The sequence below is a fragment of the Siphateles boraxobius genome, unplaced genomic scaffold (genome assembly GCF_051911475.1).
Source record: "Siphateles boraxobius isolate OS27281-9 unplaced genomic scaffold, OSU_SipBor_1 66, whole genome shotgun sequence".
In the NCBI taxonomy this organism is placed as follows: Eukaryota; Metazoa; Chordata; class Actinopteri; order Cypriniformes; family Leuciscidae; genus Siphateles; species Siphateles boraxobius.
In genome coordinates this window covers 22,289,150-22,302,268 of record NW_027509193.1, presented here as the reverse complement: position 1 = coordinate 22,302,268, position 13,119 = coordinate 22,289,150, and the positions used below count along the sequence as shown (strand labels likewise).

At 41.1% G+C, this 13,119-nt stretch overlaps 1 protein-coding gene across 6 annotated transcripts in view; it reads left to right on the top strand.

The window, feature by feature from the left end:
* Window positions 1–13,119, top strand: part of nsfa (N-ethylmaleimide-sensitive factor a) — a 38,557-nt gene that overhangs the window by 12,678 nt on the left and 12,760 nt on the right. For all 6 annotated transcript variants that reach the window (XM_077212976.1, XM_077212975.1, XM_077212974.1 and 3 more), the window contains one exon: window positions 8,393–8,478. In XM_077212976.1, coding sequence (XP_077069091.1) covers window positions 8,393–8,478 — 86 coding nt within the window. The remainder of the gene's footprint in view (window positions 1–8,392; window positions 8,479–13,119) is intronic.

The following is a 13,119-nucleotide window of genomic DNA, read 5'->3' as shown; positions in this document are numbered from 1 at the left end:
AGGGTCCGGGTTTCCACCTAAAAAACTGGACTTATAACTGGCAGTATGTCGTATGGAAAAGCTATGTTGATCCAGTAAATGTTAAGCTGCAAAGTGATTTTTTTTTTATTTTGTTGTGCAAATAGAATGTTTTTTGCAAAATCTAGAAACTGTTCAGGGAAATAGTTTTTGTTTTTTGGTTGAGTAACATGAAAGATTAGTAGTTGGTTATTATTGCTAAATTAAAGGGACTATGTAAAAAAAAAAAAAAAAAAAAACTAAAAGGGGAGGAGTGTAATATATTGGGGTAATTAACAGGTAGAGATTGCCATCTTGTGGTTCAGTATTGCAAATGCAGTAATTACTTTAATGGTTTATTATAGAAACGAGTTTGACTTTTCCGGAGCAAATCGGCTTCGGTAGTTTGGTAGTCTGTATTTGGATGTTGAAAAGTAAAGACGTTTTTGAGAACTTCTCCGTTGGTTTGTTTTCTGTCCGGAACACGAAACGTTACAAAGAGGAACAGCGATCGACTAAACCTAATACAAAAACACAATTAACAATAACCACAAAACATACTTTTTACTTTAATCTCATTAGAAAAATAAAATCAAGACAATTACATACACTATATAAAAACCTCAAATGACCTGCAACACAGGCACCAACCCCGGACTATTTTCCAAGATCAAAATAGGAACGGGCGCGACCAACGGCCTACAAATCCATGATGTTTGTGTCTGCATTAAAAACAATTCCCTAGTTTAGTATCTTCATTTTTTTACTTCATAAATATGAAACAAAACGATATGTATTTAGCCTACCTGTTCACCAGACCATGTGTCATGATCCTGGTTCTTTTCTTCTGTTTTCTTTCTTCTGCCTCCCTCTACTGGTCATTCTACTTCATTTCTTCCCTTTCCCGTTCCCTTTTCTCACGCACACACCCATTATCTCTCCTCTCATTACCGTCAGCTGACTCTCATGTTCTTCTCTCCTACACACCTGTTCTCTATCTTCCCCTTATTTCCACGCTACATCTAGCCCTCTCTTTCTTGTCTGGTTTGTCGGATTATTGTTTGACCTTCATGCACGTTAGATCGCTGTTTATGCATCTACTCAGTAGTTGTTTTTCTAGTCCTGTCTTGTCCTGTCCTATCTTGTCATGGGTGTCAGAACGCCACAGTTATCTACTGCTGTGTTTTACCACTCCTGTGCCGTACCCAGCCTTCTCCGTGGAGTGTAGCAGAGGGTCCGTCGTCAAGCCCGCTGTCCCGACTTCAATGCACACGAACCATCAGGTTCTCCGGCTGAGATCATCTGTCTTCGTTTGAACTATCAGCGGAACGCTTCCTGGGCGAGCGGTTTTCAGTCGTTCCCGGGCCGCATCTCTTCCACCCAATCGTCCTTATGATTGTAGTATAGAGCTTCTCCCGGGTACCACGCCCCCCCCCCGCGGTAGGCTCTACTCTCTTTCGGCACCCGAGCGCAAGGCTCTTGAGAAGTATCTCTCCGAATCATTAGACGCGGGTACTATCGTTCCCTCCACTTCGCCGGCGGGGGCGGGGGGTTTTTTTGTGAAGAAGAAGGATGGCTCGCTGCGCCCCTGCATTGATTACAGAGGTCTGAACGACATAACTATTAAGAACCGGTATCCGTTACCTCTCAGGTCTTCAGCCTTTGAAATCCTGCAGGGGGCGCAATACTTCACAAAACTAGACCTCCGCAATGCCTATCATCTTGTCCGCATCAAGCAGGGTGACGAGTGGAAGACGGCGTTTAATACACCCCTCGGGCACTTCGAATATCGCGTTCTTCCGTTCGGATTGGTCAACGCTCCCGCCGTGTTCCAGGCGCTTATTAATGATGTCCTCAGGGACATGTTAAACTTATTCGTATTTGTTTACCAAGACGATATTCTGATTTTCTCTCCTAATCTCCAAGTTCATGTGCAGCACGTTAGACAGGTCCTTCAGCGTCTCTTAGAGAACCGTCTTTTTGTCAAAGCCGAGAAGTTCACCTTTCACGCCCCATCTGTTACATTTCTCGGTTCCGTTATCAAATTTTTATCGACGCTTTATTCAAGGTTTCAGTCGGATAGCGGCTCCCCTCTCCGCGCTCACTTCGGTTAAGACTCAATTCTCCTGGACTGACGCCGCCCAGGCGGCTTTTGAGCGTCTCAAATATCTCTTTTCCTCCGCTCCTATTCTTATCACCCCGGATTTAGAGAGACAGTTTATCGTCGAGGTCGACGCTTCGGAGGTGGGTGTGGGGGCCATCCTCTCTCAACGGTCCGCTGTTGATGAGAGGATTCACCCCTGCGCTTTTTTCTCACATCGTCTTACCCCTGCCAAGCGGAATTATAATGTGGGTAATCGAGAGCTTCGGGCTATTTGTCTTGCGTTAGGGGAGTGGCGTCACTGGCTGGAGGGGTCTGCGCTCCCGTTCGTGGTTTGGACTGACCATAAGAATCTCGAGTACATCCGATCAGCCAAGAGACTTAACGCCCGTCAGGCTCGCTGGTCTCTTTACTTTACGCGCTTTGATTTTACTATCTCTTATCGGCCGGGGTCCAAGAATCAAAAACCTGACGCTCTCTCTCGCCAATTTCCTTCTCCAGAGACCGTGCCTACGGAGGAGGGCATTCTTCCTCCGAGGGTGATAGTAGGCGCGGCCGTCTGGGGAATAAAACGTCTGGTTAAGCGCGCGCTATCCCATACCCAAACGCCGCGACTTTGTCCTAAGGGTCTTTTATTTGTTCCTCATTCTGCCCATCGCGCCGTACTTCAGTGGGGACACTCATCTAAATTATTCGCTCACCCGGGGGTCAGAGGTACTATCGCCGCCGTTCGACAGAGGTTTTGGTGGCCCTCCCGTGAATGAGACATTCGTCGCTACATCGCCTCCTGTTCGATTTGCGCCCAAACCAAGAGCAGTAATAAACCCCCGGCTGGATATCTAAGACCCCTACCCGTTCCTTCTCGTCCGTGGGCACAGATTGCCCTTGATTTTATCACAGGGCTTCCGCCCTCCAAGGGTAACCAGGTTATTCTCACGGTTGTAGATCGTTGTTCTAAAGCCGCCCATTTCATTCCGCTGTCTAAGCTTCGGTCCGCCAGAGAGACCGCTCAGATAGTCGTTGATCATGTTTTTAAGATCCATGGTCTTCCCGAGAATATAGTTTCTGATAGGGGACCTAAATTCTCTTCTCTCTTTTGGAAGGAGTTTTGTCGCCTCGTTGGTGCCTCAGTCAGCCTCTCCTCCGGGTACCATCCCCAGACTAACGGTCAGGCCGAACGTGCTATCCAAACCAGTGGTCGTCTGTTGCGCTGTCTAGCTTTTCATAATCCCGCGTCTTGGACAGAACAGCTTCCGTGAGCTGAATATGCCTATAACTCCTCCCCTGCTCCTGCGACCGTTTTTTTGCCCTTTCAGAGTTATTTAGGGTACCAACCTCCGCTCTTCCCCTCCTCCGATCTTACATCCAAGGTGCCCTCCGTACAAGCATTCATCCAGCGTTGTAGACGAACTTGGAGAACGGTCAGAGAACGTCCCACCTCGTCTTGTCTTGTCTCCGGTCCGTGTCGAGGGTTCACCCATCTACCAAGTTCGCAAGCTACTTGACGTTTGCCCCAGGGGGAGGGGTCATCAATTCCTAGTCGATTGGGAGGGTTATGGTCCTGAGGAGAGATGCTTGATCCCCTCCCGGGACGTTCTGGACCGCTCGCTCATTGACGACTTCTTTCGCTCCCGTCAGTCTTCCTCTTGTGCGCCAGGAGAGTGTACTGTCATGATCCTGGTTCTTTTCTTCTGTTTTCTATCTTCTGCCTCCCTCTACTGGTCATTCTACGTCATTTCTTCCCTTTCTCTTTTCTAACGCACACACCCATTATCTCTCCTCTCATTACCGTCAGCTGACTCTTATGTTCTTCTCTCCAACACACCAGTTCTCTATCTTCCCCTTATTTCCACGCTACATCTAGCCCTCTCTGTCTTTTCTGGTTTGTCGGATTATTGTTTGACCTTCATGCACGTTAGATCGCTGTTTATGCATCTACTCAGTAGTTGTTTTTCTAGTCCTGTCTTGTCCTGTCCTGTCTTGTCATTGGTGTCAGAACGCCACAGTTATCTACTGCTGTGTTTTACCACTCCTGTGCCGTACCCAGCCTTCTCCGTGGAGTGTAGCAGAGGGTCCGTCGTCAAGCCCGCTGTACCGACTTCAATGCACACGAACCATCAGGTTCTCCGGCTGAGATCATCTGTCTTCGTTTGAACTATCAGCAGAACGCTTCTCAGTTACCTTTTGTGAAAGAGTCTTTTTCTGTTTATTCAGCCTGTGAGGCGTTGTCTTATTTTTCATTAAAAGATTTTCCTGCCACCCTCTCTGGACCCCTCTGATCCCTGACACCATGTACATGCACAAACCAACATGGAAGTGTCTGCATTTAAAACAACTAATTCAGTGAAAGAGGCTTTGTAAATATAAAACCAAACAGTCAATATTCACTTGGCCTACCTGCTCACCCAGAACGCATCTGTGCACCAACACACAAGGAAGTGCTACCAACCAGCACACTTCCAGACAAAAGATTGGACCTCCTCTCTAGTCCTCCCTTCAGATGCCTGCTTAAAAACACTCTGGCCACGCACTCTACTAATTGCCAACTCACCGGCTACAATTGCCATGTTGTTCAATTTGTTCAACTGTAACCATTGCAAGAGAGTAATTTAACAACTATCGCCAGAACCGTCAGGATATTCAAAACATTCACGAGTCATTTTCTTTGTCTGCACATTCTAACAGTTTTTGTTCCATTTTGTTAATTAAATCATTATTAGTCAAGTCAAGTCACCTTTATTTATATAGCGCTTTTTACAATACAGATTGTATCAAAGCAGCTTCACAGTGATAACATGAAAATAATATAACAAAGTTTGTTTCAAAAAGAAAATTGCGTCAACGTCCACCTTAAGTAAGGCAGATCAATAATATTATTGAATATTAAATGTCCCCAACTAAGCAAGCCAAAAGCCAAGGCAACAGTGGCAAGGAACCAAAACTCCATCAGGTGACAGAATAGAGAAAAAAACCTTGGGAGAAACCAGACTCAGTCGGAGGGCCAGTTCTCCTCTGGCCAACGAAGGAACAGTGCATGATTCATGATTCGGGCAGCATTACAAGGCAGATTGGATCGGAACATTTAGAATATTTATCCATTTCCATCTTCTGGAAGTCCAAGTAATCACGCCGGTGTTGAGACGAGTTGTTGAGGATCAGTGCCGTCCACCATAGAGGGTCCATATCGCCGGTGTTGAGTCGTCTCTTCACAGGCTTTGTGATTGGGGCATCTGAAGGCCGGATACAAACCGGAGCTGACGAACGCCGTTTTTCTCGGGACTCGCGTCCCGAGTTAACAGCAGAAAAGCAAAAAAGGGAAAATAATAACCGTAGCTGCTGTTCATAATGATTTCCATAACACGGGCGTAAATGATAAAAAACATGAAGACAGTGATTCTTGCGTGCCAGAGTCACCCTCCTCCGTCCCCCACTCAACTCAGCCCTGCTTACTGACCTCTACATCCCTCCTGCTGCTGAGACCTAACCACAATCTCATAATCTCTCCGCAACCCAACCATACGCGCCGACCCGTTTGACTAAGGCTGTCGAGCCCCACTGGTGCGTTAATATGCAGTTTCAGTGGCAACGGTTCCGTATGGCATACCACCTACCGCAAAACACAATATCTGCCCAACCACCCGTCATTCACGCAATATACACAGGAACGTAATGACTGTAAATACTATGCAACCTATACAAATAACCTACAGACTCTTCAAGTTTTATAATATTAAATGCATTTGATCTGATTCAGCAGTGGTATAAAAGGTAAGCATTATGTAAATGCTTGGGTAAAGAGATGCGTCTTTAATCTAGTTTTAAACTGGGACAGCGAGTCTGAGCCTCGAACTATATCAGGAAGGCTATTCCAGAGTTTTGGAGCTAAATGTGAGAACGCCCTCCCTCCTTTAGTGGACTTATATATCCTAGGAATGACCAGAAGCCTCGAATTTAGTGATCTTAAAGAACGCGATGAATTGTAGGGCGATAGAAGGTCCATTAAATACACAGGAGCTAAACCATTTAGGGCTTTATAGGTCAGTAATAGTACTTTGTAATTGATACGGAACTTGATAGGTAACCAGTGTAGAGATGATAAAATTGGTGTTATATGATCATATTTTCTTGACCTAGTAAGAACTCTAGCAGCTGCATTTTGCACTAACTGTAGCTTGTTTATTGAGGATGCAGGACAGCCAGCTAATAAAGCATTACAGTAATCTAGTCTCAAGGTTATGAATGCATGAACTAACTTTTCTGCATCAGAAACAGATAGCATGTTACGTAGCTTTGTAATGTTTCTAAGGTGGAAAAAGGCTGTTCTTATTTATTATCATTAATAAAAAATATTTGGCTATAAAGATTGTTAATTGTTATTTCACAATGCAATGTTAAAGGCACAATATGTAAGATTTTCGGATTAAAATATCCCAAAACCACTAAACCTATGTTATATATTTTGTTGACTTATGTGCTTATCCCAAATGTTTCCAACAATGTTTAAATCCAGAGAAATCAGTTAAATATTTAGCAAAATCCTCCTCTCTAGAGTAAATTTTTCTAGCTAACATTATGGTCTTTGAATGGCTTCACGTGACATGTTGTTCAAAATAAGCTGTTTTATTCACGTCTTTCCAAGGTTGAAACTCTCATTGAACGATTACATGAGAAATGATACATTTCAGTAAGCTGTACTGTATCTTTTAACATACCTTCTGATGTTCATTAATTTTTATTTGGTGCCTAAACTAGTAATAAAGAGAAACACAGATTGGTTCACATGCCGCATGAACTGAGGCCACATTTGTCTGAATTTTTTAATAAAATGTTCAGAATTTGAAAGCTGAGACTTAGTTTCATATCAAAAGTAACCTGTTCTGTCTTGCCTGTCGACACATTGTCAGTATGTCCTCTTTGGTCCGCGATGTTTTTCCACTGTGTGAGAAAATGGATGTGTGGCGTGAGAGCGTGAGAACAGTTTCAATTGCATGAGTCTCACGCTGAATGCGTCTGATTTGGCAGACCTGTGTATGAGTAGTAATTTAGCACTGTTTTATTAGACTGAAATAAAATAATGCGAATTTAAGTGATCAAACATAAGTTTAAAAAAGTTCAAGATCAGGGAAAAAGGGGGCGGACATTAAACGTAACTTTAATCGTAAAATAAACATAAGCAACAAAAACGAAAGGAGTGGCAGCATCTGATTGCGGCATATGCGCATAATAAAAACAGCAACATAAAATGTTTCGTACCACGCTAACGTAAATAAAACTTTAATACACTAGCTCATCCATGAATATTTCTACATGAGTCCCTCTCGTCGGATTGCTTTCCAGCGGCTGTGGAGATGAATACGACAACTCCCGTGATTCCATGTCTTTGCTTAAAATAAATTATTTGTCTTAATATTTCTCATTTACCCATGCTTAACACATTAGATGACTGGTGCTCTAATTTATGATTATATTTTTTGAGACTGTTCCCTGGCCTTTTTGTTTATCGCCTCATCTGCTGTTTTTTAACACTGTTTATGCCTAAACACTATCAAATGTTATTGGTTTGGGGTTTGTAGGATCTCTGTTGCAATAAAACATGTTGCATGTGATGCTGGAAGGAATGATTAGATAAGGTCTTGTACGAGCCTTAAAAGAACAATCAGTTTGCACAGTAGAAACAGCTTTCCATCTTGCTATTTTACACCATGGGATTTACTATTTTTAAAATTCAGCAGAGAATCATGGGAACTCCATAATATGGTGTGGCTTAAATTTTTCATAAGAAAGATATTTTCACATGAGAAAGAACACCCAGTGAGTTAATATAGCAAGATGCATAAATTAAAGCTGAAGTGTGTAATATCTGTGGCACTAGCGCCACCAAGTGGAATTGTAAAAATGACAGTTCTCAAACAGGTTTCCCCCCAAGTCTCCCCCTAACCGCCATTGGTCAGGCAAACAGATAGTCCCAGTTGAGCCAATGTTGTTCTGTCAAGTTACTCAAATAAATATAGCAATATTTCAAAAGCACCACAGAGTCACTTGAGGGAATCAACTGATGAATGACTTATTTAAAGATCTCTCCAAATTAAGTGAATAGAAGAATGTATTTTAACCAGAAATTACACACATCATCTTTAAGCTTCAACATCAGTGGCCAGATGTCTTTCTCATGTAAGGCAAACTTCTGCTTCTCGTTGTCTTACTCTATCTCTCTCTCTCTCTCTCTCTCTCTCTTTCTCTCTCTCTCTCTCTCTCTCTCTCTCTCTCTCTCTATTATTATTTGTCTCTGTGCAGACGATGCAAGCCGCTCGATGCCCGACAGATGAGCTGTCACTGACGAACTGTGCTGTTGTTAGTGAGAAAGACCTGCAGTCTGGACAGTGAGTATTCACCCACACCACAGACCTTCACAGATTTGTCACGGTTGCACACTAATCAAATAAATTATTATTGTAGATGTTATATTTAATATAGTATAGGTTTGTAATAGCTAAGAAAAGTGACATTAATACATGTGATAATATATATATATACATATACATATATATATATATATATATATATATATATATATATATATATATATATATATATATATATTAGAGGTGGGCATAGATTAATTTTTTTAATCTAGATTAATCTCACTGGAATCTTGGAATTAATCTAGATTAATCTAGATTAGAATTGCTCATTTGAATTCTGCCGAAGGCATTCAGAATATGTTTGCTACCCAAATAATGTTCGCCTCGCGTAGGGATGTGAATTTCTGCCAAAAATGCCATTCGACAATAGAAGAGCAAAAGTCGAATATCGGTCAAAAAAATGGATAAAATAAATAAATAAAACGCACAATTACAATGACAGAAAGGGAGGCCAATTTCATCTTTAGCGATTTGTCATCAAACAAACTGTTTATTAATTGAACAAGTAACATATGTTTTCGTCGTTTTTTTTACATAGTAGGCTAATTGGAAGAAGAAAAAAACAATAAGCACGATTTAGCTACAGTCCGTTTTTGCATCGCCGAACCAGATGCTCGTTAGATCAAAAAATAATGTCGTATGTCATAATGATTTTATGTGAACCTGCCTTTACCGGCAATAGCCTCCTCCTTTTTAAACAAATTAGTTTCAATCAATGTAAACTATTCGTGTGACTATGCCCCTGCGCAATACACACATTACCGCGGGATGGCGGGTGTTCATTTCATAAACTGTACACAATGGTAGCTTATTTATTTTGTAGCCTATAAATAAATGTATAGGCCTATGTCCAACGGATAATGTCATACTTTTTAGTAGTGCTATCGTGGTGTAATAATCTGTTTGGTTGTAAAATGTATTACCTGAATGAAATGAAATCGAATGTATCGTCCTGTGGAATCATTCATTCACAGACAGCTTACGAAGATGTTCAACTAATAAAGATCGCTGGCAAAAATATGATGCATTTGCAGATTTGCTTTCACTAGACTAAACTGTAGCTCTTGATGTTCTTAAATCTTCCTGTTACGACTCCGTGTCGAGTGTGATTGAACGCGCTTCAGAGTTCAGACGATTCAGTGCGTGACGAACTGAACAGAACTGATTCGCGAACCGATTTAGACAGATCTGCCAACTTGTTTGATGAAGTCTTTGAACAGAATCGACCCAAAAGAGTGATTCATTTGTAAATTGAGCATTGCTCATGCCCATAAAAAAGATACAGCGCGCTTGGAATAAACTCATTTAACAACATGTAAAGTAACGTGAGGAACGATCAGGGTAACATGTAAAAGTAGCCTATACACCTTGTGAAATACCCTGCTGCGCGATTTGCGCGAAAATATAACGATATTCGAAAAAGCTATTTTATGATCCCAACCCAACTTTGAGAATAGATTAACGGCGATATTTTTTTTATCGCCCGATAAGAGTCTCACGTTAACGCAGCATGTTAACGCCGATAACGGCCCACCACTAATATATATATATATAATATACACTCACCTAAAGGATTGTAAGGAACATCTGTTCAATTTCTCATTAATGCAATTATATAATCAACCAATCACATGGCAGTTGCTTCAATGCATTTAGGGGTGTGGTCCTGGTCAAGACAATCTCCTGAACTCCAAACTGAATGTCAGAATGGGAAAGAAAGGTGATTTAAGCAATTTTGTGGCTTGGTTGTTGGTGCCAGACGGGACGGTCTAAGTATTTCAAAATCTGCTCAGTTACTGTTACATTTCTAGGGTTTACAAAGAATGGTGTGAAAAGGGAAAAACATCCAGTATGCGGCAGTCCTGTGGGCGAAAATGCCTTGTTGATGCTAGAAGTCAGAGGAGAATGGGCCGACTGATTCAAGCTGATAGAAGAGCAACTTTGACTGAAATAACCACTCGTTACAACCGAGGTATGCAGCAAAGCATTTGTGAAGCCACAACACGCACAACCTTGAGGCGGATGGGCTACAACAGCAGAAGACCCCACCGGGTACCACTCATCTCCACTACAAATAGGAAGAAGAGGCTACAATTTGCAAGAGCTCACCAAAATTGGACAGTTCAAGACTGGAAAAATGTTGCCTGGTCTGATGAGTCTCGATTTCTGTTGAGAAATTCAGATGGTAGAGTCAGAATTTGGCGTAAACAGAATGAGAACATGGATCCATCATGCCTTGTTACCACTGTGCAGGCTGGTGGTGGTGGTGCTGGTGTAATGGTGTGGGGGATGTTTTCTTGGCACACTTTAGGCCCCTTAGTGCCAATCGGGCATCATTTAAATGCCACGGCCTACCTGAGCATTGTTTCTGACCATGTCCGTCCATCCCTTTATGGCCACCATGTACCCATCCTCTGATGGCTACTTCCAGCAGGATAATGCACCATGTCACAAAGCTCAAATCATTTCAAATTGGTTTTTTGAACATGACAATGAGTTCACTGTACTAAAATGGCCCCCACAGTCACCAGATCTCAACCCAATAGAGCATAGGTTCTCAAAGTGCGGCCCGCGGAAACATTTATGGCGGCCCGCGATAACATCTGAAAAACATCTGTAAAACTGTTAAAACTGTACATTGCTTTGAAAAAATGAATCTATCCGTTTAGTGGTGTTTAGCGGCCGAAAACAGCACCACAAATCCCATTGCAATTTAAAAGTGTTGGTGACCAAGTAATCAATATTCAGTGTGACTTAATGACAAGCTTATTAATAGCCGCGCTTCCATTACCTTTCAAATTTTTCGCCGGCGCGAACACTTGCATTTTCCTATCAACAGTGGAGACAACTTAAAATACTCTATCATTTCTGGTCATACAGAAAATAATAATACATTATTCGCAACTACTTTCATTTGTGTAAACTCATTATACAAAGAAAACATTGTGCTTTGCAAAATAAAATAAAACAATCAGTAGCTAGCCTACGCGCTTTCATGATCTCTGTGAACTGGAGCGCGATAACTGAAACAAAATATAGCCTATGTACGCGAAAGCTTGAAATGTCCACTTTTAAACAAATTCGAATCGAAAGCTAATAGCTTCTGATTATGTAATCCGTATGAAAGGTGCATTTCTCTCTAAAAGCGCATCTGCTTAACAGCGGAGATAGAGATATGTTTTTAGCCGACACTTCGAAAACAATAATTAATAAACAATTAAAATGCCTCGCTGTTTTTTTCAGACACATTTATTATCATTCGCCTATAACTCATAAATCACCTTTCTGTGGGCTGTGGTTCCAGAGACACAGGCTATAGCCTATGGCTCTTCTCATTCAGCACTGCGGGAAAAATATAAATTCCAGGTTCTAATTTGGCCTTAGAAAACCAGTAAAATCGACATGTTTTCCATATTAATTTGTGAATATTTTAAATGTTTAATAAAGGGGCAAAAACTAATTTAAACAAAAATCTGAAAAAGTCTGTCAATATTTACTTTTTTGCGCAGCAGTTGCTGTTGCCAGTTCAAATTAAAATGTTGGTGTTCAACTTTGCGTTTTAAAAAGACAACAACCGTTAATTTTTCGTTTTTCGTTCTTCGGGTTAAAAAAAATAGATAATAATAGCGCAAAACATTTGCGAAAATCTGCAATAATGGAAACGCGACTGACAGGCAATGATAGATATGAATGATGATGACTTGTTTGGTAAGCTTCTATTTTAAAAGTTTCTTTTGCCTCAGTTATGAATTAAAATGTGTGTTATTGCAATAAATGTAAACTGTAGAGATGCAATCTGGTCATTAAAATTATTTCAAATTGGATTTTCTTTTCAGTTTTTTTTTCTTTTTCTCCCCCGCCCCATTGGCGGCCCTCAGTTCAATGTTGGGTTACTAAATTGGCCCTCACCTATGAAAACTTTGAGAACCCCTGCAATAGAGCATCTTTGGGATGTGGTGGAACGGGAGCCTCGTGCCCTAGATATGCAAATCTCCATCAACTGCAAGATGCTATCCTGTCAATATGGGCCAACATTTCTAAAGAATGCTTTCAGCACCTTGTTGATTCAATGCCACGTAGAATTAAGGCAGTTCTGAAGGCGAAAGGGGGTCAAACACAGTATTAGTATGGTGGTCCTAATAATCCTTTAGGTGAGTGTATATATATATATATATATATATATATATATATATATGATAATAATAGTTTTATATTCTCATGGATTTGGTAGAAAAAGATATTCTTATGGGTTTAGTAGAAACATACTAAACATGCCTTATAAGGGTGAAAATGCTCCTGTTAGCCCGTTAAGATCGGCCCAAAGGCAGTTTCTGATAACGGATGAAAGTCTCTGCGCGTTACTGTATTTCCTTGTGGCAAAGTAATTTGATTAAATGAAATACATTTTTTCATAATGTATTACCTCGTTATTTCATCCGATAAATGAAAAGGTTTTAATGATATATGTGCATCATTAAATTTGAGTGAATGTTTGACTATTCTTTGATGTCTTTACTGAAAATGATGTCAGTGTCAGTTAGAATAAAATCAAATGTTCACAATTTATTATGACAGTTAAATGTATCATGCCAATTTGAT